We start from the raw sequence: 26,953 nt of genomic DNA on the forward strand, positions 1-26,953 counted from the left end.
TAATGGTGAGAACAATCTTGAGTGATGCCCAAGCAGGACCCAATGTGAATATACCTACTTTTTTTGTGTGTGTGGAGGGCTGATAATATCTCTAAAATGGCTCCTTTAACACCTATATGTAATACTTTTCTATTCCACCAACTTGAAAGGGGATTGTCATCATAGCCTTAATGCCTGGATTTGGGAAGTAAGCTTAAGGCACTGACATCTCTCCCAGTTAGGTTCCTCCAGCAGCTGCTCCCATGAAGACAGTGTTGATTGGTGGTAAGGATGACACCATCTCTCTGCCTGGTGGGCCATGGGACTCCAGATTTTCCTGAGAAGGGAACTGACCAGACGTTCCATACATACACTGGGAAGAAGATGTGGTTTGCATGTTTGAAGCTGTGGGGAAAAAAAAAACGGTTACCATCATCGCAAGTTTTCTGTCAAATTTAACAAAAAACACAATCCAATTTTATCTGACGGAAACCCTTACCTACCAGTCAACACTTCTATGCTTCAACTCAATTTACCTATACTTTTATAGCTTTTCTTCAGTGGCTCCGCATGCCATCAAGGAATAGGTCAAACCCCATGTATAAGTGAACTCTGCTAAAGAGCCAGCTATGGGCCTGAAGTTTGCAGGTTGCATATCAGCCATCTTCTATGGAAATTGTGCAAAGCTATTTACGTGCACTATACTCATCTTTCCATACCTTGCACCATTCGGGTCCAGATTCACTGGTGGTACCACTGCCACCACCTGGCACGTATCAACATGGAACATAGAAGACACTTGATAGGCACCGTCCCTTCCCTGTGTGGTGATGCTGGGGTTCTTCTCCCCGTCTTTAGCATCCTTTAAAGAACTGAGCACTGAATTTTTGCAGAGCCTTAATGAGGCAAGGAATGTCTGATCTTCCGTGCAAGGTTAACAGGTAAGTAGTACAAAGAGGTAATCTTGTGGAGAAACATACAGTGCCCTAGTTTATATCCTCCATGCAACCGTTTTTAGAATGCAAGACTCAGCTGCTGTTTGTTTAATGCATATACCAAAATAAACCCTTTGTGGTTAGGTAATTTCACTTAAAATTCACTGTCAGCGCAAGCTTTGCCTATCACACACAGTTGTTGAAGCACAGGACAGGGATCACAGAATCACAGAACCACAGAACAGTAGGGGTTAGAAGGGACCTCTGGAGATCATGTAGTCCAACCCCCCTGCTAAAGCAGGTTCACCCAGAGCAGGGAAGGGCCTATACCACAGGAAGTATGTACCCAGACATCCCTGACCCAGGGCTCATTTGATCTGTTTGACAGTGAGTATCCTTAAGAGCCCTTAGAAGAGCCCACTCTGTTATTAGCAATCTTAATAGTCAGAAAGTGTTCCCTAATGCAGATCTTTCTAAAATTCAGGCCAGTTGTTCCACTCCTCATGGATTACAGTTCGCCTTTTGGGAGTGAAGAGTTATTAAACCCACTGTCCTGCAATTTTAAGGAAAACACATCTTACGATACATCCTAGGTACTGAGCTATTTGATCTCTATATTGCATCTCATATTCTCTATATGTGAGCTACAGTTTAATACTCAGCACTTGTTAGGATGCTAAAATGTTCATAGCTCTTCCTCAGTCATCGGCTATACTTACGCATAGGAGTCCGACAGACAATAGAAGATGAGGACTCTGTGTAGTATGAGCCTGTTTGTTTTCTTCCGCTGTCATCCAGGATATTCAGTGGATCATGAATATCACTGTATGATCGAACGCTGCTTACACTGCTGATTACAGAAACATGTTGATCCACCATTGTTCCAAGTCTGTGAGATTCTGGATAATTTATATTGTTTCCATAATATCCTATTGACAGGAGATCAGAAAAAAGCAGAGTGAAACTACTGTTGAAGGGTAGGGTAGGAACCTTTGATAACCTGGGACAAAAGGTAATTGTTAATGGCTGAGTGCCTTGAGAATAAGATTATTTATGTATACATACAGCCTACATTAGTAAAATATGCAGTGACTGACCCAAAAGAGGGGTGGTAACAAGGGAGCAAAAACATCCTGAGTTCAGTCATGCCTTCGGTACAGAATTGCCCTTCCATTCCAAATTCAGGATCAAACAGTAGCCTGCAATCAGTGGCCGTGAGAGACATCATAGGGAATCCTATTCACACTTCAGTGCTCCCTTCTGAAGCTCATAATCAAGGAAAATATATGTGGAAAGAAAATCTGCATGGTAATACATACTTCATCTATAAATCCATATAAAAGCAACATTTCCACCGCATTTTTCCTCCAGAAGAGGGAGGTGTTTTTGCTGACTGTATCTCTGAAGCAGATTATGGCAATAACTTTACATTTGAAGTATGAGAAATATGAGGGCTAAAGTCCCAAACTAATGCTAATGCGCATTTTCATACTTCGTTTCACCTTCCTGACCCTGTGACTAGAATGGTCCATTACATTGATCCCAGAGGCAAGCTACCTTATGCCGGCTCTTTTTCATGGTAGGTGTTTTGCAGGCTTTTCAAGAGACTGTTAAATCACAAGGTCATCCTGGTTTTGCTTCCTTTGTACAAGGCATGGCAATGGTGCCAAAGGAAGATTAGCATAGGTGCAGCAGATGCTTTTGAGGTCAACTAGGGATTCACCAGAGGAGAATCAATCCTTAAGTAGCTTGTTAAGCTGCTTTACAATTTCTGCGTGTCATCAGAGAAGTGGAAAACTAGAAGGTATAAATAAGAGCTGAAAAACACCTTCCATAGAAAAAAGCAGAGAAAAAGTGTCTTACTGCAGCAAGGAAAGACAAACAGAAGGGAAAAAGAATATATATATTAATACCATTGGAAGCATTAGCGGGATATGCTGCTCCAGGGCACGTAGACACTGAGTTGCTCAAGAAATTGAAACTCCCAGTATTCAGAAGTTGCATATTGTGTGTGTCCTGAGACATGGATGAAGGACCATAGCTGGAAGGGGATCTGGCATTGTATGGAGACACAGCACAACTGTTGCTGAAGTAGTCTCTGGAGAACTGCTGTTCACTCAAGGCATTGAATCGGCTGTGCTCTGCTCTGTGCTGGTAAACTCCTGAAGTGGAATGGGCCTGAGTTCTGAACATAGCCTGGTAATTGGAACTGTTTCCATAGTAACTCTGATTAGTTTGTGACAAAGTCTGATAAAGGGGTTCTGAATAGGAAGAGCACTGTGAAGGTGTGGATAACACTGGACCTACACTGGGAGGTCTCACAGCCATTGGCCCCTGGTTGATAACACTTCCTCGGTTGACCATGGCTGGTGAAATGGGTGGAGTCATCAGGTGACCAGTGCTTTGAGACAGCTCCATCTGACCTGGAAGAAATAAGCATTAGCCATGATCAGCACTCATACTGCAGTACTGCTGAATAGGATGGATCACTAACCCTCTAGTGAAGCGTACATGATCACTTCAAAAAGTGAAACTTTTGCAAAGTATATGCATTGGCCCCCACCCATACAACACATTTTAATTGACGGATCCAGGCTATAAAGCTTCCCACTTTCATTCTCCAGTTTGGAGGCTGCCACATTCAGCGGGAAATTCCAGCAGTTAGAAGCCTCATGTGCTCCAGGTGTTACTGTTCATTCTCTCCTCACGAGAACCTCACCAAGCCAAGAGGTATAGCATAGTTTTACCACTGTTCCAAGAGGATCTATTCCTGGCAGGGGTCTACAGTTGCTGCCTTCTGTAAAGCAGCATAGAGGGTGAGCTCATGAAACGTAATTTACTAGAGGTCTTTATAAATGCATATGGTCATTGCTCCTCCTACAGCAATGTGTTACTGTGGACTGAAAGACTAACAAGCAAATAACAGAAGGAGAAACTAGAAGAACTGATACATACCTGTCAGCTCCATATTCTCACTGTCTCCTGTCACAAAGGGGTTTAGACCAGAAGGTACACTGCTGGGTTGGCTAGCTGACAAGGACACATAGGTTTGCTCTGCTAGACACTCATTTTTGACTGAAGTGTCACTGGGCAAAGGAGCAGCTTTGTTACGATTTGCTAGGAAGCAAGAGCTTGGTGACGCGGTAAAGGTGGCTTTGCTTGCATCTGGAAGAGTAAGTGAAAACTCTTAGTGGCTGTTACGTATGCCCACTGCACATAAGTTCACCACAAGTATACAGACAGCACATGAATGGCCCAATTTGTTCATATCTTTGGACACTTTTTTTAAAACTCAGTGAAGCCTCCATATTCGCATGTAGCCAATTAATACAAATATTGCTCTGGTCTTGATCTTCCCAGTGGGACTGATTGTGTCATATTCCCTGACCACAGATCTACATCATGGAATATCAGCCCCTTACTGAAGCCATAATAGTGAAGGTATGAATCAGATTTACTCCCTTGAAGTAAATGTCAGCAATGAAGTCGAGTAAATTGCACTAAGAGTGAATCAGGCTCATGAAATCAGTTCATCCTAAAGAATTAACAATGGGAACTTTAGAACGCTTGAAATCTATTTTCATACCAATATCTAGAGAAAAGTATTTACTATACTCAGTAGTTCTTCAGTTGTCTGCAGACTGTTGACAAAGTCAGTGGAGTTTCTGCTATTCTTCAATGGAAATCATGACTTTACCTGTGGTTTCAAGTACTTCACCTAAGTATCCAAGGATAAGGCAATGGCTACACAGGACAAGATTTTTTCCTGAAAGCTGAATTAAAACAAAAAGAGCAGCACCTACTGTCAGACAAATTCTATGCAAGTTTCTTGCAGCAAAGTGTAGATGTAGAGTAACAACAACCAAAAAGATTGCTGGTGCTAATGTTAATTAAAAATGATACAACAGAACCCACTTGAGTTTCACTGGATTTTTAGAGATTAACTTGGACCAGAATTTGATCCAAATCAATCTTCATTCATTTTATAGCAAAGGACCTGGAGCATATGACTTCAAACTGGCTAACCTTGAAGAAGCCTAGTAGAAATGTTAAGGATACTGTTTTAAATTAATTTTGTTTCCCTTCCACATAGTAATACTTCAGCCAGATGCTAAATAGGGCTCCAAACTTGTGTTCCAACCTTGCAGGGATATTTGCATTTTGGTAACATTCAATACATTCCTAGCTCAAGCTGTAATTACATATTTAAGCTTTGGCAGGACAACTGGATTAGGAATTCCTGCCCTTTCTGCCACTTATACCTCCGTTTCCACTTCGGCTTGTGGCCCTTCAGATGCATCTACAAGGGTTTGTGGCACCCAAGATCATTTCAGCGATCCAGTGTTTCTACATTCCCACAAAATGTTATTAAGTGAACTATGGTAGGAAGGTGGGAATGAATTGCTGAGTGAACGGTCACGAGCTTTTCACCTGAATTTGACCAAGTTGCATGTGACTACACCTTCAGGAGAAGATAGTAAACCTCCTTCTGTTCAGAGTTAAACAAATATGTCAATTTCTAAAAATACAGGAGTACATTCAAAAGCACCAAGCTCTAGTTACCTAAATTTTTCATGTATTTGTCCAGTAGATTCTGGAGTTCTTGTTCTTTGTCATTGTTGAACTGTGTCTCCATAGCGAGCAGGATGTACTCATCTAGTAGCATGCGGATCAAATGAAAAGAACCTTTTGGAGGAAAAACAGAGAGAGTAGCTGAGTTATCTTTGTGACCATCTCTCACCACCCTACAAGAAGCAAGTGAAACAAACAAATAATTGTGGACTTTAAATGACCTGGCAAGACCAACAAGGAATAGTGCCTAACTTCTAGCTCTAATCTCTCTTTGCACTGGCCCACCTAGCTCAATTGTTTACTGTCCTGTAGGCTATTTGACCACTAATTACATCAAAGAAAAATACTGATGAAAGTGAGACATGCTTTATACTTGAAGAGGGCACACAGTGGAGCTAGATAAGGCTGAAGTCTGCTAGAATGCCTCTGCTCTATTTCTGTTTGCCTTGTGCTAAATAACCAGACAATAACTGGTGAAGTCTTTGACCTTATTTCAAGGATATATCACATTAAAAATATGTCTCTCCTTACAGCTAATTCAAACACCCTCTGAATTTTAGATAACAATGGATCTACGACTAAACTTAGGAAATTATGCACTAGATTTAAAGTGAGTTTCACTTGCTTTACCATCTTCTATTTTATAAGAAGTTCTTTCTGAGAGTCCCTGAAAAGGTAAACATTTCTAAAGATGGACATGTGAACCTTAATTTTTAAAAGCCAAAAACACTGATCAATTGACTATCTGCTGATCCCAGAATTAAATGACTGGTGATCTGACAAATCCTTTTTGCTTTTATGAAAACATACCATGCACAAGAACTTCTATTCAGCAGTAACCTTTTACCAAACTGATCCACATCTAAAACTAGTAATTTAAATCTTCTGTCTCCTATACTGAGATATGGGGTTACACTTCCATCGCCCTATCAAAACAAATACAGCTTCTAGCTCTTAAATGGCAAAGCAGTATCAAACAGCAATTCAAAAGAAAAATACCTTTTAAAAATGAATGTGTGACACAGGTCACCAAGAGAATACCACTAGCATTTACTGGCACAAACTGGAACACAGTTTGGCACAGGCACAAACTGGAGCACAGGAAGTTCCCTCTGAACATGAGGAAAAACTTCTTTACATTAAGGATGACAGAGCACTGGAACAGGCTGCCCAGGGAGGTTGCGGAGTCTCCTTCTCTGGAGATATCCAAAACCTGCCCGGATGCAGTCCTGTGTGACCTGCTCTGGGTGAACCTGATTTGGCAGGGGGGGTTGGACTAGATGATCTCCAGAGGTGCCTTCTGACCCCTACCAGTCTGTGATTGCGTGATACTGTGAAATGTTAGTTTGCAAAACATATTACACCGCATTTGCGGCTTTGATCAAAGAATCTTTAGACTAGGACAGGTTCCTCTGCTCAGGAAACGGTGGAAAGCTGGTAAGTGCTAGCACATATGTACAAAATATGAGTGTTTTTACAAAGTCCAGGTACCAAAACTTGACGCGTTGTTTAGAGTTAGGTTATGCATCACTCGAGCACCAAAAAAACTCCATTTGAGAAGGAAGTCTTGAGCTCTCTTCTTTAATGATCTCCCATTTTGCTTGCTTGCCTGAAAGAGAATAGTAAAATACTGTTAAGTACGCTAACTTGCTTTCTGCACAGAGAAGAAAGGAAACTGAATACGCTTGAGAGTTCAAGGAGTCCTTGACTCAGGCTGATGTGGCAGGGTGGATCAAGCTGCCTGATTCAAACTATCTTCATAATGTGTGTCCTAAAGCAATAAAGAGCAGCATTTGCTCTTTTCAGTGCAGCCAGAGTAGAGCTCTGTTAGGTGAAGCAAACTGCTTACTGCTTGGGCTCTGCTGCGCCCTGAAGGTACATAAATTACCTCACATTCTAGCATTAAAGGTGCCAAGTTATTCTGTAAATATACAGGTGTACAAGGCAGAAAGAACCACTCCCCTCTCTGGCTATGTTATTCCCCCCTATGTTATTCCACATAAACAGGGAACAGAAATTAGTCTTTGACCTTTAATGTAAACTGTATAACGCTGGCCAGACTTTCTCTTACAAAATTGTTGTTTACTATCGTAACACTGACACTTTTAATGTTGCTCATTTCATACTGTCACTTTGCTCTGGCGTGATTTGTTCCTGTGGTAATGTATGGCCTCTTGCTTTCTCAAACAGCCAGCAGAAAGAAGCTGTTGTGCGAGTCTGACAGTAACCACGCTTTAGCATGAACAGAAGGCAGACAGCAATTGAAGGATTACATGTTCTGTAAATTATTAGCTTCTGCTTACTTGACCCTGCCTCGTATCAGGACTTGTTGGTATTTCTTACTCTTAACTACAGGAAAACAACTGTAGGAACCATACCTGTTAACTTTAATAATACAGTATTACACAGTAGATGCTGAAAGGGAAAGTGTTTCACCTTTTCTGCCTGGCTTGTTCATCAGGAATTGTCTTCTGCAATTGTGGAATCAATTTTAGACCATAATCATCCCATTCTAAAATAAGTTGTGATTGCTCAGTTTCAGTGGGAGTTTTCTGCCTAGGTAAGTGTGCATGAGGACTTGCTTTGGCTCTGCTGCCCTGAATCATCCACAGTTCCTCACTGTGTTACTCACATATGACAGCAAATGTTAGGAAACTCAGTGCTTTAAAAAGAAAGACATGATCGCTGTCTCCACTGAAATTTGGGAAATCAGGTGAAAAAAGGGAAAACAACATGCCCATGGTTATTCTCTAAGTGGCAGAGTCACTCCTCTGCAAGCCAGTCAAAGCTAACCTCATTGTCTCCTCCTCTTGCATCCGTTCATATCAAGATGCTCCCTAAAATGATGGATTAGATATTGCATTTCCAGATAGAACAAGACCTGATGAGAAGACCAGTGTTCAGCTACTAGCAAGCAACGTACAGCATTTTATTCTGCTAGTTTACATTCACTAGAGGCAATTTACAAATTGTGTAAATATCTTTTCCTTGAGCTATAACTCAGAACTCAATTATTTTGTTCTGAGCTATACAGCATGATCACTCCCGTTTAACTATGTGCATATAAAATACTTGTGATTATAAAGCATCGCCTAAATCAAGGTGGAAAAAAACCCCACATCAAAACCATCAATTACTTCATTAAGCACCTTACAAAGCTACAAAACCGTATCTTCCATCCTGGCCTGTAGAAATCATTCTACAGGTTAGCTACTTCTGAATCTATCTGCTACATTAACTTATACCACATACAGTACCATCCAAATACCATGGAAGAACTGCTTCTCTAAGGAATCACTTTTGCTTACCTTACTCACTGAGCAATGTGATTCTGCATGCACAGAGATGGTGGATGGGTTTCTTTCATGTACAGTTTATGACAGTGCTGATTTTCATTTTTTCATTAAGATACTTTTTAGTTCGTCACACACATAAGACTGTTCAACAGCACTCAACATGATTAATTATAACTAACGGCACTAGAACCTTTCACACCAAATGAAGAACTCTCCTGTTACAATAAGGAGATGGGAGCAGAGATGAGAATCCCACGTGGGAAACCAACGGGACTCCATAAGTAAGGGATTGTGTAAGGAGTAAGGTAGTAGGATTTGGTCTTGAGTCAGGCAGAACATTTGAAAGGTACCTTGATAACCCTTTGCTCAACCACAGTATCCAACCATTCAATAAATGATTCCACAGTGGCATTCTTCTTTAGAAGGTCCTTCAGTTCTTGGAACACTGTAATAGAGTCATCTACCATGTAAAAAGGAAAACATATCATTGCACGCTATTCTGAATGTGAGAAAAAGCCACTCACCAGCCACATGACAATATTGTAGCATGGAAAGGAAAAGAAAAGAATTAGAGCAGTGAAGAAATAAGCAATTCCCCAGCAAAGCATGCAGACACACATAGAACACACATATTTTAATTACTTAAGCATTACAATGATACAGGTATTAAGACAATGAAGTTTTACAAGAAAATAAAATTAAAAAATTCTGATATTTTCCATTCCTTTTAAGATTCAGTCTTGAAAATATTCTATTACTAAGTTTAGTAGTAAAGCTTTATCTATATTGTGGCAGATTTCTGTACTGTCTAAGGTTTCCCTTATATTTTACAAGTTTCTCACAATATAATGTAAAGCTAACTTCCTCAGTTCCCATTTTCAAAACAGTGCCTGAATGACCAGTTATTTCTCTTCTCCTTTTCTTTTTTTAACCAGTGTGAAAGAAGACAAAGAACAAAATAGAAAACAATTATACAAAAAGCAGGAAATGGGCAACTCAAATGAAAATGTGAATGGATCGTGAACAATTAAAGAGAACTTTCATCATTGAAGTAACAATATTTAGGGGACAACACATTGTTATTCCTTTCAGCTCTCCAAACTCTGGTCAACATGATTCCTATGACAAAAGTTATCTTTTTAATAGAGAAAATGGCTGTATCTTTTTTCAACAACATGTATGTATATGAAAATTAACACCCTCAAAATTTGTACTTTACTCCACTCTATTCTGTGTATGAAAATAGCTGTTACAGTTTATAGAAAAGTATGTCTTTTTTTAAGGATCATCTTTCAGAAAAAAAAAATCTATTTGTACTAAAAAAAAAGTAAACTAGCTCAAACATCCATTACTTAAGTCATCATAATGACAGGGAAATTTTGAGACATCTTTCAAGAATTGATCTGTGATACTATCCCCACATGAGTAGGACAAAACTTCAAAAGAGATTTTATTACACTTAGCAACTGACATGTAAATGATTTTTTCAGCAACTATCTAAAGTCACCTAGCTGAGATGACTTCCCAGTGTTCTTGCAGGACATGCTAGGGCAACCAATTAGTTTTCTTGAAGGTAATGAAGTTAACAACAAGCTAGATTAGAGAATGCAGTGTCTATGTCTGCCTTTTCTCAGTCCATCTCCAAGTAGACTAGTGTGGCACAGAATGAAAGAGAGAATTACTTTTAACGATACAAATATATCATCACGGACTTACATTCACTGTAGACCTCCCCATCAGAGTCTGTACTCCCTGAGACTGCCAGGAGTGCCTGAGAGCCAATACTATTCAAATCAACTTTTTCTATATCCGACACCATGGAATTCACCACATGCTGATCAAAAAGGGCTGGCCGAGCAATCTGTAAGAGAAGGCAAGGTAAAATGCTGACACCCTGCCGTGACTTAACCCCAGCTGGCAACTAAACACCACACAGATATTCACTCGCTCCCCACCCCTCCATGGGATGGGGAAGAGAATTGGAAGTGTAAAAGAAAACTAGTGGGTTGAGATAAAACCAGTTTAATAATTTTTTTAAAAGGAATAACAATAGTAACAATAATTATAATAATTGTAAGGAAAAGGGAAAAAAATAACAGAGAGAGAAATAAAACCCAAGAAAGACAAGTGATGCAAATGAAAGCAACTTCTCACCACCACCCAACCGATCCCCAGCCAGTCCCCGAGCAGCAGCGCCCCCAGCCAACCTTCCCCCTTGTTTATTGCTGAACATGATGTCATATGGTATAGAATATCCCTTTGGTCAGTCGGGGTCCGCTGTCCCAGCTGTGTCCCCCACCAACTCCTTGTGCACCCCCAGCCTACTTGCTGGTGGGGCGGTGTGAGAAGCAGAAAAGCCTTGACTCTGTGTGAGCCCTGCTCAGCAGTAACTAAAACATCCCTGTGTTATCAACACTGTTTCCATCACAAATCCACAAACAAATGAAGAAAATTAACCCTATCCCAGCCAAAACCAGCACAGACCCACACCTGGGGATCACCTGAATATCTCCTCAAACAAGATTAATATTCTGTTTAATTTTCTTATTACAGCTGGTTTTTTCGTAGATCAGATGAGATAACGTTTCCCTTCCATTAGACTTCTAATGCTCCTCTAATGTGTCTTCCTATCAGATCATCTTCACGATGTCAACCACATGCTACTTCTGTCTTAATATTTATGAAAGAGAAAACTTAAGTCAAGATGAATATATGGTGCATCTACAGTTATTCAAGAGGACTACCACCTCAAAGCCCAAGTTGTTAGCACTTAAGTTCCCCAAAAGCCATTGTATCCTTTCGCATAATCTACCAAACCATCACATGGAGGTGCCTCCTAATTGCAGATACCTGTATCCTGCCAACACAGCCCTGAAGCCCTCAGCTACCTGTCACTCACATGTTCTTCTTTAGTCAAAACTCAAAAAGAAATAAGCTCACTAAAGAACATCATGGACAAGACAGGAAACCTTTGCTAAGCAAGAAGGATCATCCAGTATTTTCCAATTTGGAACTAAAACAAATACACATACATTCCACTTCATCATTTGACTGGCGAAAGTTCCCAACATAGTCGTTCATTATAACCATGGTCTTTTCTCTCTTTTCTACTACAAAATTTTGAAGTTTTGGTCAAATCTATTTATGGCCGCTTCCTTCTTGCATGATTAAAACTACAAGACATGTGTCTTCCATGGCTGAAGCTGAACCTTGAAAAAATAAAGCATTATATCTCATAGCCAGCAAGGTGCACTGAATGCAACTGACAATTTTTTGAATGTATAGTCTTATTCCGTTTACCTGTGCTAGGTGTAGGAATGACGTCTGTCGTTTCAGGGAGGAAACAAATCTGCGTGCAATAGGCAGTTTCTTATCTGTCAGGTTTTCTGGTAGATTTTCCAAAGAGGAAACAACCCACTGTTCCCAGTTTTTTGCAAAATTTCTTATATCTGCCAGTAAACTATAGGAAAAAAATGTTTTAGAGAGCCATCAATAAAAATTGTCTTGCATTAGTTTAAATAATTGGATTTCAATCTACGATTAACAGAATCCTGGACATATCTGTGAACTACTCCTCAGGGGTCGCCAAAAGTAAACAGGAAATCACCAACCATCGAAAGGTTAAAATTGACAATATATTGATCTGTACCTCCTCTGAGAAAAATTGTAAGCCATCTGCCAATTGAAATAGGTTGAAAAACACTAGCTTTAAGAATAAACCATAAGAAATCCAAGAACCATTAGAGATATCTGAAGCTAAAGGTCTTAGTCAGAGACAAAACCCCAAACAAGATGCCCTTCAAGGGAAAGGAAAGGGGACACGATTCAGAGGTAACTTATAGTAATCCTCTTATTAATGTCCTGTTGAGAAAACGCTTAGATACTACGGTGATGCATAGCGTACAAACCTGAAAAGTATTCTGAAAAAAAGGTAACAATCATTTTTCCTTAAACAACATGAGTACATTTGTTTCCTTTTTCAATCTTCTAGGGCTTTAGTGTAGAAGAAACCCATTGCAAAATATCCAACAAGTCAGCAAAATTACACATGAAAATACTGTGTAATATTTTAAGGCTGTTCTATAGCTGTCCTCAGAGCTGACAGTATTTTGCTGTACATACTCTACTGTTCTAAAAATGAGCATAAATATTGTGATAAAATGTCTCTAGGTATAGTATTTCTGCTGTTTAACTGGAATATGTCTAACACAGAGAATGTAGCATTATTATTGTCAAATACCTACCTTTCTGGCATTTCTTGCATCGTTGCAGGGATGAGTACATCTGTAAGGACCTTCAAAAAGGTAACAGAAAATCATTATCGAGTTTCCACTGGCCATTTATTCATTCATGTCTGTCTTGTCTATTTAGATTGCAAAGCGACAAGGTCAGGGAATTTATACAGAACAAAGCCATGCAATCTGTTTTCCAGATATTTGTATACCTAGATTTCTCCCATCACTATTAGATAGGAACATGCAAGATATTTATATATCTAGATAGCTCCCATTCTTAATGTATGCCAGCATGCCAGTAAAACAAGAAAGTGCTATCACTCGTGTCTTGCAGTAGGGAAATCAGAGATGTATAAATACTTGGCCTTTTCTATCATCACTGTGAGTCTCAGTAAAGCAGATAGTCAAGCATCTCCCAAGTCCTTCAGTGCTATTAGCCACATGACTCTTCTTTCTGCCATACTGGATGTGGCACTGAAGGTGTTCACAGAGTCTAGGGCAAATCCCCTATAGCTAAGTGTGTTGTGGAACTCTTTTGGCAAAAAAATGTGCCATCTGGCATGCTTTCTGGGGAACATTATTGCAGAGAGGAAAGATGTTAGCCTATATCCCAAAAATCTGTTTCCACTACTAATGTAAGTGGTTCGCTAACAACACAATAAAACTCCCCCTTTCTGGCAGCTATGCTGTCAAGAATATCTAACACGATTATAAGTGAGAAATACTGAGAGACAAAGAAGAGGCACAATAGTAAATTTATGAACTTTTGAAAAATTCTGTCTTATTCAATTTCTGATTTAGTGCTCCTGTAGCATTTCTTCTTCTGTCACATTGAATATTTATTACAAATAAAGTTAACATTGGATCTATTGGGATAGCACATTTACAGCAGGAAAAAACTTATAAACTCAAGGTACAACATAGCCTTTACAAGTAAATGAGGCTAATGGCTCACCTACAGGGTAGTAATTATGATCTTTGATGCTAATCACCTTTACTTCACTCTGCCAACCAAAACACCTCTTCTTACTTTACAGCTTGATATGCTTCTAAGAAATATTTAATCTTTTCCGAATTTTTTTCCCCATATTTTTGTACAGTAAAGAATGACAAATAGATGACAATAAGGCATTCAGTGCTAAACAGGCCCAAGCCTCTTGCTTTGACTGTTTGGTGTTTACTGTCATGCCATTTGTTATTTCTTTCCATCAATATGTGGCTGTGAAATGTGTTACAGAGAGGATGACAATCCTTTTCTATTTACATGGCATGTCCTATCATAGGAATTTAAACTATTTTGCAGCTATTAATGAATGATCTGATTTGGTTTTCCAAGTTAAAAACTCAGGAAACCTTGGTGGCATTACTTACTTTATTTTTTTCCCCAGTGCTCTACCACTTAATCATGACCTCGCAATACTCCTTAGTTTCACTTAGTTTCAAATATTTGTGTGATCATGCTGTGAACTAGATCAAAGACTTTATATGGCACAAAAACTCTGCAAAACGAATGTTCCTTAGATTTTTTTTAAACACACAAACCCGTTCAGAGTGTGGCAGTTTTGCCGATACATCTAGCAGCATAGGAACAGAAATGATGTGTAGCAGTCAGGAGAGGCAGGAGTATCTTAGCCCAGTACTGTCTGTACAGCTTTGTAACATGTAACTATGGCCTGATACAACCTGTGAGTAGCAGACTCACATATGGAATCACCTTGCTGATCTGCCACAGACTCTCTTTGCTGGTAAAAAATGAAATAATCTTTTAAGGAAAAAGAAGGCTTCAGTTTTCATCCAGGCTTAATTTACTCAGCCTTGTCAGTGAAGCACGCAAGCATTCCTTTTAGCCACAGTCAAGCAAGTGGGTCAGGATTGCACCACTAGTGTGCTGCCTGTAGTCACACATCAAGTGTACAGCAGAGCTGAGACTGGAGCTCAGCTCTTATATGTGCCAGTTTTATGTACTTGACATAATGGAATCCTTGCTGATTTACACAGGTAAGAGGCAGAAAGCAGTCATGGCATCCTGTTATTCTAACTTCAATGCTGTTTTTACACAAGCAAAAGCTGTAATGTGGTTGACATAATCCATGTAGCTAAATGCTTAACTTACCTTATACAGTATTGAGTCACAAACACAGAAGATGTCAACGATGATGGGATTTTCAAGCAGAGGAAGAAGATGGTCAGGCATTCCTTGCCAAAAATGTAGTAAGAAATGCTGAATCTAAAGGAGCAGGAACCAGATTCATGGACATAAATAACGCTTTCTTGGCTCCCTGTGCATATATACCAAGAATGTGTATTCAAACAACCTTACCTCTTCAAAGTTCCCATTAATTGCATTGTCAAGGACACATTGACAGTGTGTTTTGTACATCATGATAAGAGTATCTACCTATTTTGGAAGAAAGAAAGATTAAACAGTTTGTTAGTACTCTCCTTTATTGCTATAGTGATCTAGGCTTCTGCTTTCTGTAGCTAGTATTTAAATATAAAATATAAACTGTATTACATTGTATTTACAAACAGGCAGCCTATATCCAGAAGTGATGAGGTGGTCACTCATCTCTAGTTTTCATCGACATCTTTAAGTCTCAACACTGTTGTCAGAAATGTAGCATCTGAATCGGTATACACTGTGAAAATGTGGATATCAAAGTAAGGCAATACCTAGATTAGCCAGACAGATGGTAAAGTAAATTCACCTTTCTGAAGCTAAGATTAATCCCAAAGAGTAGTGCAAGTTAATCATTAGGCTACTATAGGCGTCTATGAGTGTTCTGAAACATCATCTCGTTGGACAAATGAGAAAATAGCTGCCAGTCATTTGGTCAAAGTTTAATCACTGCCTCACACGAACTGAACTTTAAAAAGCAGAACTCCCTTTCATCTCCTAAGGCTAATTCATCTAAGTGTAGTGTTCCCTTATTTTAATAACTGTGCAAAGGTATTACAAGACTTTTAAAAAAGAGCAGTAAATTTTTAAATTTGTAGCAAATTATAAAACAAGAAATCTGTACCTTAAGGAAAGAGAGATGACAGCAAAATCAATCTTACCATCCAGAATCACAGAAAGTTTGTCACAGCTTGTGAACTTCTCCAGCAAACCAATATCAGGTTTCTAATGAATCTAGTACTACCTTATTTCAATAGTAGGTTTAGCATACAGATTTCTTTGAAAATGGACCTTGCTGACTTTCAGAGCTGCTTCTGTAACTACATATCTTTGAAAAACAATAGCAAAGTGTGAGACTCAAGAACATTTTAAAGAATTTTTTTTAAGAGGTTGATGGAAATTTAAAGTTTGGGTAAGTTTACTTCAGAAGCATAAAATGCAGAAATTATTAATCTATTTTAGTGCAGACTGCTACATTTATGGACTCTCCAGAGATTTCAGTTGCATGCAACTTCTTAGGAATTTAATGCAGCAGTCAAACTTCACATACAGGCTTTTTTCAACAGAGTATCATGAAATACCTTAGGTTCAATAACCCTTGGTCAGATAAGCTGAAGGAGGGGAAAGACAGTAAGGAAACTGAACAGGAAATAAGAGATCAAGGAATGAGGAAAGAACAGCAAGGAAAGAGAAAGTAGGAGACATACAGAAATTCATCTCTCTTCACACAGTCTCCTCATAACTCCATGAGTCTGTCCCTCCCATCATCTCGTTCCACCATAAGAGCAATTAAATGCTACTGACCCAAAAATGAAGAGAAAATGAGTTGCAACTTTTTCTTCATTCAGTGTAAAATTCAGTTTTGCCTACACTGCTGTGTTGGGTCTGCAAGGAACGTCTTTAGATTGAAATGTTATGAGAATGCTGTACATATGAGAGATGCCAAATCACTGATGGAGACTACATGAGCAGGTGATGCACACTGCTGAGTATACCAGTTCTTGGGCTTTCTTAAGGAACTGTAAGATTTCCAGCTAAGATCTCTGTACTACAGATGGCCTCTTTTGTTTTAGCTCCCCACAACAGGAATTGTAGGCTTCCTACTTTCACAGAACAAACTTAAGAGGAATGGCTCATAAACCAAAAAGCTTTAAAGGACTGTATCTCAAGACAGCCACCATCATGACCTGTACTGGAGGCTAAATTGGAGAGTCCACAATGTGTATCAAAAGGTTACTAGCACAGTTCAGGGCTGTAGCAGCCTGTAATGTGACCAGAAAGAACACAGATACAACACACAGGCAAGAAGTCAAAGACACAAAACATATGCCAGCAGTACTTCTAACTGAACAACTACCCTTAGGATGAGCAATACTGCATATTGATTTGAAGAATACGATTTTACTCATTTAAAAAAAAAAATGCTCAGATTTTCACAGTGTCTTTTCAAGCAGTTAATGAGAGAGTAAAGCTCATCGAATTATTTGTTCTGTTCTAACCAGAAGAAAATTTACCTTAAATCCAAAGGCATTTTGAATGAATACAACTCTCGGTTATTTGTTTTGCTCTCCCCGTCTTACATACCATCAGTTTGTAAAATACTAGGTCAGTTAATAGGTAAATAATTCAACCACCTTTCCAGTGGAAAGCCAGTTAATCGGTGTTAGTAAAGGTTTGCCCCCTCTATAAATCAGTCACCTCTGTTTGATTATGGACATTTCTGGCTCTTTCATGTCAATACCTCAAAGGCTAAGATACGAAGAAACATTCTGTGGCAATTTTTGATCTGTAAGTCAGAAGAGAAGTAGCTCACATTTTACCTTGTCTTTAGAAATGCACCCTTGAAGCAAAAGATGTTGAGCACTTGGAAACTCTGGGAGCAGAGTTCCAGTTTTGGAACTCAGAGAGTATTTACGAGTGAAACCACCCTGAAACAGAAGGGAAAAAAGAGGAACATTGAAATAGCTAATACAGATTCAACTGAAACCAACAATTCATGCTAAACTTCTCTATTATCTCATGAGCCTCTCAACATTCCAGAATATTTACATTAAGATAATCCTTCCAAAACACTGATGCCTATCCAGACCTGGATTCCAACTCGGGAAAGTAATTAAATATGTGCCTAGATCTAAACTCCATCAAATACAGTTTTCAGAGTGATGCAGCCTTTGAGCCACATTACTCCATGGAATTCTACAAGCTTTGGATTTAATCTATGTTTGAAAACTGAAGTGGAATACTACTCTCCTCTACAGTATGGACTGTGATACTCTCAGGGAGACCCTAAGTTTTATTTAATATCTATCTTTCCGGTGCAAGGATCTGGGGTACTGTTCTCTCCTTCTGTCTTCCCACTCTGAAAGCATGGCAATAGTGATTTCTGCTGTTTTACTATGGTAACCATTATTTTAGTTCATCATAAATTCTGATAATATTTTATGGTGTTACGGATGTGATGACATGTAGGGTCTATGCACACTTCTGAACTAAGTATTTATTATATAGTTCTCTGTGATTGTGGCAGACTTAACATGAAGCCCCAGTTTCACATCTCAGTAAGAAAGATATTCCCAGCCATTTAGTGTTTTCCAGTTACTTTCCTGAGGCACTGTCAATGTTGACCCGGAGACAAGATAAATTCCTCCTGAATTATGCTAAATTCTGTTGATCTGAGAGTTTCTTTCAGTTCTTGGAGTTCACTTCTTAAGCCTCTTTAGCTTGTGACATCTATTATAGACACATCTTGTACTAGTTATGGACTGAGAAAAGATCTTGAATAATTGTTAGATGCTAGCCTTCGGAGAAATGGGATTGAAGGATGAACGAACAAGCAGCCTTGTACGTGAGGATACTGACTGTGAAGCAATATATGGTAAATCAACCCTTGTTTAGACTCCTAACCTAATACTCTCACAAAATCTGATTTAGTCTACTGCGTGGTAAAGCTGAGAAGTAACATTCTGTAGAGATACAGTGGTACTATGCTTATATTTATAACGCATACCACATGATGCTTATTAAGCTCTCGTATGGTATAATTAAGATGAAACCTTCATCCTCAAAAGAAGCAATAAAATCTGTATTATGATTCTGTCCTTACTAGGATTGCATTCAAGCCTAGAGAAGACTATTTGGCTGAAACCCTTTGTTCCATTTCGGTCCACCCAGTCCTTATGTCAAGGCAGTGTACAGAGCCTTGAGCAGGCCTTCTCCATATTGCTGCAGTAAATCCATTACTTTTGTGCAGATTCCCTTTGCACTAAGGGATGGAATTTATGGGCATGCACGAGGCATTTAAACGGTACTTGAAGTGGCCTTTTCCTACCCCTTTGAACAGTCAGATTTCACTGAAGTGGGAATAGTAAATATACAGTAACATATAGTGTAAAAGTGTGCAAAGGGGAGTATTTTCCTATAAATGTTGCCTCATGAACTGGAGGCCAGTTTCAAGTGAAATTCTCTCAAATGCTGAATTCAGAAAACTATAACTGTTAACTGACTTATTCACCATGTATATATCCCTATTTTTATACGGTAATATGTCTGCCAAAACAGACAGCAAGGAACAAAAGCATACATTATGTAAACATACTTTGCCTGTGCCATCTACTATTCAAATACATATAAAGCTCTAAGTAAAAGAAATTGTAGAAATTTAGAAACATTAGCACTTCTTCGCATCAATACTCTTGCAATGTTATAACTGCCTATCGGTATCAGGTGGTTTGTTTTTTTTTTATTAACAGGAATAATCTTAATGATTTTATTATGCATTTACCCATGAAATATATTAAAAGCTCTGATTAAAAGGGATTAGTTCATTTAAAAGAAGGCAGTGATGGTGGTGGGAGGTTTAAGAGAAGATAATCTGCAATGTTTTTTACCTTGCTAATGGACTTATATGACTGTGCCTCAGTTCTAGGCTTAATATTTTAACCCACTGCCACTTGCCCTTTCAATTTAATGCCATCTGTTTCTAATGGCCATTTAACATTAAGATAATGACAGTAATATTATCTGCCTAATTAACCATGCAGACTCTAATGGTGCACTAACTGGTTTAGATAAAAGAATTTGCTGATATCTCCCCCTACAGAGAGAATACTAGAAAATGTGATAAAACATACTAGAAGTAAACAGTGTCCCTGGCACTCAATAAGTGTTCATTCAAATGCCATTTACTCAGTATATTTAGACAATCAGCACTTTAACATCTTTTCAATGTCTTTATGTCCCTACTGAGAATTACACCTTATACAATCATTGTAAATCTTTCTGGAATACCTAATTGCATGTACTTTCAAGCAAATGAATAAGGATGTATCACTTATATGTTCACTTTAGTGGAAAGTGTGATGCCAAATTTTCAGTACACTGAGATTGTTAAAATCCAGCATTGACCACGAAAAATGTTTTTTTCTTTTAAGACCCGCCTGAATGATTTCAGACAACACAGAGCTAGGCAATCAAAAACTCATACTGATGTGCCCTTTCTCACTTATTTCCACCAACGCCTCTGTGATTCTTTTTCTGGGAGGATGAAGGTATTGGACTTTGGGGCAGAAACAAGAGAGGTTTACGGGACTGTCAATTCCCAAACAGCCTGGGAACGCCACATCAGAGATGGAAGTAAATGTGCATTCATTTATGTCAAGGGAACCAGATATTTTTCCATCCCAAAACTCTGAAAGAATGAATGCTGTAGCAGGGCTCATGAATCTTTGAATATGTCAGGGATATCCCATGGCATAGCACTATCTTTTTTTGATAAGATAGCCGATTATCTGAACAGGGAAAATGTAGCAGATCTAATCTATCTGAGCCTCACTAAAATACCTGACATGGTTTCACCATGGGAAATTATTAGTTATGCTGGTGAGAATGGGGATTAGTACAAGAATGTAAAATGTTTAAGAAACTGACTCCAGCTGAAATGCTAACAAGTTGTGTTGACAGGGAAACTACTGGGTTGAAAAGGGACTGAAGTGAAGATTCTCAGACTTGGGGCTGATCTCATTTAACATTTCATAGATTAAACTGGCTGACATGAGCTAATGAAATCATCAATAAAGAGGAATATCAAGAGGTCATGTAGAAAGATCTGGATGGCTTCGAGATAATGGCAATAAAGGGGATGAAAATCAATAGAGCAAAGCTACACTCTCAGGGACCAATAAGAATTTCTGCTATCAGCTAGGAGTTGCTTATCTGGAAATGAAAAAGGAGATAGACTTACCGTGTATCAGTTGACCACAGAGGGTATATTTAGTCTAGTAAATCAAATGGTGTTTCAGAAACATTCCCAGGCAATACTGGAACTGTATTATTCAGAATGGCCCCTGGCATTCTTTTGATCCATGCCAACTAGCAGTCTCCCAAACAATTCCTAGTCATGCTTCAACACTTACTGCATGCTACGGACTTTTCTCTGTGACAATGTGGCTGAGATGCGACTAGGTTTGTTTTGTAGGCTCAGGAGATTAATAAGATGGATGCAGGCTATTCCATGTCCATTGAACTCAGTGTCAAAGAACAATCATGGGAGCAATTCTTAATCCTTAACGCACAATAATCCGTAATTTTCTAGTATAAAAACGACTAGAAACACAGTAGTATACAGTAGTGAAAATGTAGGCTACTTGTAAAAAAAAATAAAACAAAACCCAAACACAGTTCTAGGGTTTGTTAGAAGGGATATTTCCAACAGAAGTTAGAGATATGCCATTTACAAGACTTTATGATTTTTTTCTGTAAATTGGAGTAAGTACAGTGAAAGGCTATAAGGCTAATCAGAAGTGACTAAAAGCTGCTGCTTGTTCCATCTAGCCAGCAAAACCAGCGAAAAGATGTATCACAGGAAAATGTCATGAAGAGCAAAAAAACAGAGAAAGACAATCCTGACCAGGAGGCACAAAATTCAGTGTATTACAAAAAATTTTTTTTGCTAAAGCTATCCTTTGCTTAAGAGGGTCTTTTATGAACCTCTGTGGTTATGGGGAACTGGATTGGATCAGGAATCCCAGAAGGTGCCTTCCAATCTTAATCTTCTTCGAAAATTTAGAGGAGCAAGGTTATGCAGTCTAATCTTTAATGAAACATATTGTAATTTTCAAATAAATGAGTGTGAAGAAAACCACAAGTCACATGATATTTGGACTACAACAGAAGTGAAACAGACTACAGCACTTACCTCATTCTTTAACTTGCTGCCAGAGAACCTTTGAAAATAAACACATTTGATTATTTTTTCATAAGCTGAACATTTTTAGTTATACATATACACATATAAAACAGATACATAAAACAGATCAAATAGAAAAATTATCACTTTTCTGCAAATGTAATTATAACAAAAATCATGCTTTTTTCTTTTCTTCCATTGGTTTGCAAGTGCCTGAGGATATCAAGAAACCTACCAATGTCTTCTAAACCATGAAGATTCAGATCATTGACCAAACAGTAAAGTATAAAACACAGTTTCAGTTTTTTCTTTGGATCTTTGCAACTTCACAAAGAGCAAAAGGGCAGCATAGGTGCAACACCATAAGGACTTTACCATGAAATATGTAACATTTTTGATACAGCTGAGTAAATTCAGAGTAGAAAAAATATATCTAGAATTTACACTTCTCAGAAAATTAAGAAATCGTAGTGATTTTCCATTCTTTTTCACCACAGTATTATTTTGATGCAGGTGAAACGCATTTCTGAGATCAAAGATCTATAAACTGGCAAAAATATGTTGCAGTATAGTGAATGCCCTATTAAGAATCCAACTGAGAGATTCCCAGTGAAGTCACTGGACTATCAAGCAACTCTTCAGTGCAGAAATTGGAAAGCATGCATTTTAAATTATAACTACTAGAGAACGTGTAATGATAGAGATTCTAATGGACCAGTATAATGATAAATGTTGTTTGATATTGTTATTTCCTGCTCTGCTAGCTGCCAACTGATAAGATACGGTGGGCAACATGACGTCTCATAATTATTAGCGGCAATGTTGTGATTTCATGCTGTTGAGACGCTCTGCTGGCCAGACAGCAAACCAGAGGCTGAGCAGCTGTGGAATTCCTCCTGTCCAGGCCAGGCACAGGTGCCTGACAGTTCCAGTCATGTGATGATCCAGCATATGTAACCTGTAGACTTCCCGTGGTTGTTGATAGATAAGTATGTAAGAAGGCATCACTCAGTTGATTACAACGTGGATCTAATTAGCTTCACAGCTGGATGTATTTGTTATGGACTGTGGACTTCCACACGTGCAGCAAAATGTACATAGAATGTACAGCAAAAACACAAGGTAGCAGCTGCTAGCATTGCTCCTCCAGAGCCTTAATCGCTAGCTAAAGCTACCCTTCACACAGTGCTGTGGATACTAATGATTTTTGGTGTTAGGTATGCTCCCTTCACAGTGCAAGGCTTGATATTCGAAAGAACCAGGAGGCCAAATTTACAGTGGAATTTAAGGATTTACGTATCTGCATCCCTGCATTTAAGGACTACTCAGCTCAATTACCTAAATTAACCAATTAAGTTTGAAATGGCAGTAGAGGCCTATATTTACGCAACTAAACTGAGGCCCGTTGCCCCTTCTAATCTTAGGCTGCCATCTAACGTGCAAGCCTTGTCGTAAAGGCCTCTACTTGCCTGTATTTATGCATGGACATGGTGGGATCTGATACCACCATCAACCCATATACTTTCCCCACCTATTCCTGCCCCAAGCTTGATCCAGGAACCATTTTTGTAGCTCACTTACCAGAACAGACATCAGACAAAGAAAAGGTTTTATGATGGATTATTTATTATATATGGCAGCTAGCAAGTGGGAAATTCACTCTCAGGTTTGAATCCTTACACTGCCTGACTCCTTACCCAGAAGCTTGCTCTTAACCCCAGGCTACTGTGTCATTCTCTTCACACAGACAAATCCAACCACAGAAATGGCCCAGACTGTGCAAAATGAGCATTTGAGCTTCTGTTCTAAATCAGCCAGGGAGGCAATTTAACTGCTGGACCCTGAAAATTCAACAACTCACACATGAGAGCACAAGTCCTAACAGAAAGAAAAGGTTCGCTACTGGTGAATCCAGTGAGTACTCCTGAAAACCTTAGAGTATCTATGCCATTTTATGTGAACATATACAGTTGGAAATCCAGCCGTGGGGAATTCTGAAGAACCTCCACTTTCACTTTCTTTGCATTCATCGCTGCTAGATTGCGCAAGGACAGAGTTTCCATGAAAAGGGCACTGGCTGACATAAAGCTGAGGACTATGAGTGATTAAATTCCCTTAAATGAAAATTGTAGAATCATAGAATCCTTAGGTTGGAATAGACCTCTGAGATCATCAAGTCCAACTGTTGACCTAATACCACAATGCCCACTAAACCATGTCCCCAAGTGCCACATCTACATGCTGTTTTAACACCTCCAGGGATGGTGACTCCACCACTTCCCCAGGCAGCCTGTTCCAGTGCTTGACAACACTTTTGGTAAAGAAAGTTCTTCCTAATGTCCAATCTAAACCTCCCCTGGTGCAACTTGAGGCCATTTCCTCTCGTCCCATCACTTGTTACTTGGCAGAAGAGACCAACCCCCATCTCACTACAACCTCCTTTCAGGTAGCTGTAGAGAGCGATAAGGTCTCCCCTCAGCCTCCTCTTCTTCAGACTAAACAATCTCCAGTTCCCTCAGCTGCTCCTGGTAAGACCTGTTCTCCAGACCCTTAACCAGCTTTGTTGCCCTTCTCTGGACACGCTCCAGCACCTCAATGTCCTTCTTGTACTGAGGGGCCCAAAACTGCACACGGTATTCGCGGTGCAGCCTCACCAGTGCCGAGTACAGGGGCACAATCACCTGCCTCCTCCTGCTGGCCACACTATTTCTGACACGGGCCAGGATGCTGTTGGCCTTCTTGGCCACCTGGGCACACTGCTGGCTCATGTTCAGCCGGCTGTCGACCCAGGTCCTTTTCTGCCAGGCAGCTCTCCAGCCACTCATCCCCAAGCCTGTAGCGCTGCATGGGGTTGTTGTGACCCAAGTGCAGGACCCGGCACTTGGCCTTGTTAAACCTCATAGCATTGGCCTCAGCCCATTGGTCCAGCCTGTCCAGATCCTGCTGCAGAGCCTCCCTGCCCTCAAGCAGATCAACACGCCCATCCAGTTTGGTGTCATCTGCAAAATAACTGTCTTTTAGTCAATTAAATGAGCATTTTGTTCAAGATAATTCTGTATTATAAAAGAACCTCTTGCTATGTACCAGCAACACCTCCACAGCTTTGAATAAATACAGGGAAAGGAAATGGCATATTCCAGTCTATTATACCTTAACTCCTGCAGTTCAGAGATCCCTCCTTTTAAGGACCATCGGCAACATTACCCTCAATTTTTACACCTGTCCTATTGTTTGGAAAAGTCTCTTTGGATATAACCTAAATCTGCCAGCAGCTGAATTTTCTATGTGTGATTATAAACTCATTTATTCCTTCCCTTTCTCAGAGTCCCCACTTATACAGGTATACCACCGTAGACAATGAAAGCCGTCATTCAAGCCATATGTGAACAGAGACATTTGTTTTACGAACTATTAATCTTCAGCAAACCAACAGGCAGCTATCGTAACGTATTGATCCTGCTAGCTGTCCCTTAAATAAATATAATTAGAGCTTCCTGGGTTAGGTTTAAACTGATATTAGCCAGTCAAAGGACCTGTAAATATTAATCTACGCTGACCCCTCCCTCCTGCCCACAGATGCCAGCTTCACACCATTCTCCAGACGTTTCACAATGGGAAGCTGTCCTGGGGAAAGAACTCAGAGGGTGACACTCAAGCAAACAAAATGAGACAAGTGTTCTGGAAATGGTGTTCTGCTGCCTCACACGAACTTGAACAAATCCTCTGTTGTTATGAGTTGATGCAGCTCTATACTGACTGTGGGGGGGCCATACTGGAAGACACTAACAAAACATTTAAATCAACCTCTTAAAACAAAATCAATGTCTTCAGGGAGCATACTGCTATTTAAATCTACAAATAACAGACACTGAGATACGCAGCAATACTAGTTCTGGTATCAACAAAAATTAGTGTCCTACAAATACCTTCCTAAGGGAAGGTTAAAGTTAGACCCTCACTGATTAAGTCTCAGAAGTTATGTTATTGTACCTGGTTAAGCCTTTTCCAGAATACACAGAGTGATAGTATGCACTGCTTTCTTTAATGCCAATTCCATAATAGTGATACCTGTGGGAAAAAACAGAGGAGCGTTTATGAGTGACGTGTCAAGAAAAGCAAACTGTCAAATAGATTTTCAGTGTTTTCTGAAAATTTTTCTTAACAGTGTCTCCAATTTCTTTCACTGACATGGAACAAATTCTGGTCTCACAGAAAACAGTATTGTCATGATTTAATCCAAAATTTAAGGATAGGAACTTCTTTAAATTTAAAACACTTTCTCTCTTACAATAATGTAGCTGGAACAGCAAATCTCCTAGAAAAATGTTACATCTCTTTTCCCTAACGTGCTCTTTCATTTTACTTCATTTGTTGAAAGGGTGCTGGGTTTGATCTACCAGGTTTATTTTATCAGGCTTATCACTGCTATATTTAGACAGTCCCACAGAGCACTTCTCAGTTGAAAATAACCTGCCAGTGTACCCTACAAATTAGTGTTCAGCCTCCTATGACTCAAAATGCCGATGTGTCATTCATTCATTCTTCTCCAGGTTGTAAGCTGACCGACTCTGAATTATTTAGCCACTTAAGCAGTTCTCATCTACATGTGCTGCTCTCCCGGAGACTACTGCTCCCAAATGGAGCTGGAAGAAGGAAACATGTACTGCTCAGGCTGTGCAGCGCTGCACCCAGCACCTTAACCAAAGACACTAAAGAGGGTGGGCTGGTGCTAGAAAAAACTGGCTATGCAGTACTTACTGTTTTCCTCTGATTCTGCTACAAAAGAAGTGACCTTCAGGAGAAGGGCAGGAGAGCAAGCTGGGGGCAGCTCTTTCTTTACTAGTCATAGCAAA

The 26,953-nt window shown here is 39.4% G+C and overlaps 1 protein-coding gene across 1 annotated transcript in view; it reads right to left on the bottom strand.

Moving 5' to 3' along the window:
- Positions 1–217: 217 nt before the first annotated feature.
- The window catches only part of RFX6 (regulatory factor X6), a 37,529-nt gene continuing 10,793 nt past the window's right edge, over positions 218–26,953 (bottom strand). The window contains exons 5-20 of the mRNA XM_086460452.1: positions 26,091–26,168; positions 22,110–22,137; positions 17,737–17,844; positions 15,338–15,415; positions 15,131–15,244; positions 13,027–13,076; positions 12,083–12,242; positions 10,499–10,643; positions 9,133–9,242; positions 6,978–7,095; positions 5,478–5,600; positions 3,870–4,079; positions 2,828–3,337; positions 1,634–1,843; positions 1,460–1,462; positions 218–384 (exon numbers count right to left, since the gene is read on the bottom strand). Coding sequence (XP_086316578.1) covers positions 218–384; positions 1,460–1,462; positions 1,634–1,843; positions 2,828–3,337; positions 3,870–4,079; positions 5,478–5,600; positions 6,978–7,095; positions 9,133–9,242; positions 10,499–10,643; positions 12,083–12,242; positions 13,027–13,076; positions 15,131–15,244; positions 15,338–15,415; positions 17,737–17,844; positions 22,110–22,137; positions 26,091–26,168 — 2,212 coding nt within the window. The remainder of the gene's footprint in view (positions 385–1,459; positions 1,463–1,633; positions 1,844–2,827; positions 3,338–3,869; positions 4,080–5,477; positions 5,601–6,977; positions 7,096–9,132; positions 9,243–10,498; positions 10,644–12,082; positions 12,243–13,026; positions 13,077–15,130; positions 15,245–15,337; positions 15,416–17,736; positions 17,845–22,109; positions 22,138–26,090; positions 26,169–26,953) is intronic.

This window comes from Leptosomus discolor, chromosome 2 (assembly GCF_034619465.1).
Source record: "Leptosomus discolor isolate bLepDis1 chromosome 2, bLepDis1.hap2, whole genome shotgun sequence".
Lineage (NCBI taxonomy): Eukaryota > Metazoa > Chordata > Aves > Leptosomiformes > Leptosomidae > Leptosomus > Leptosomus discolor.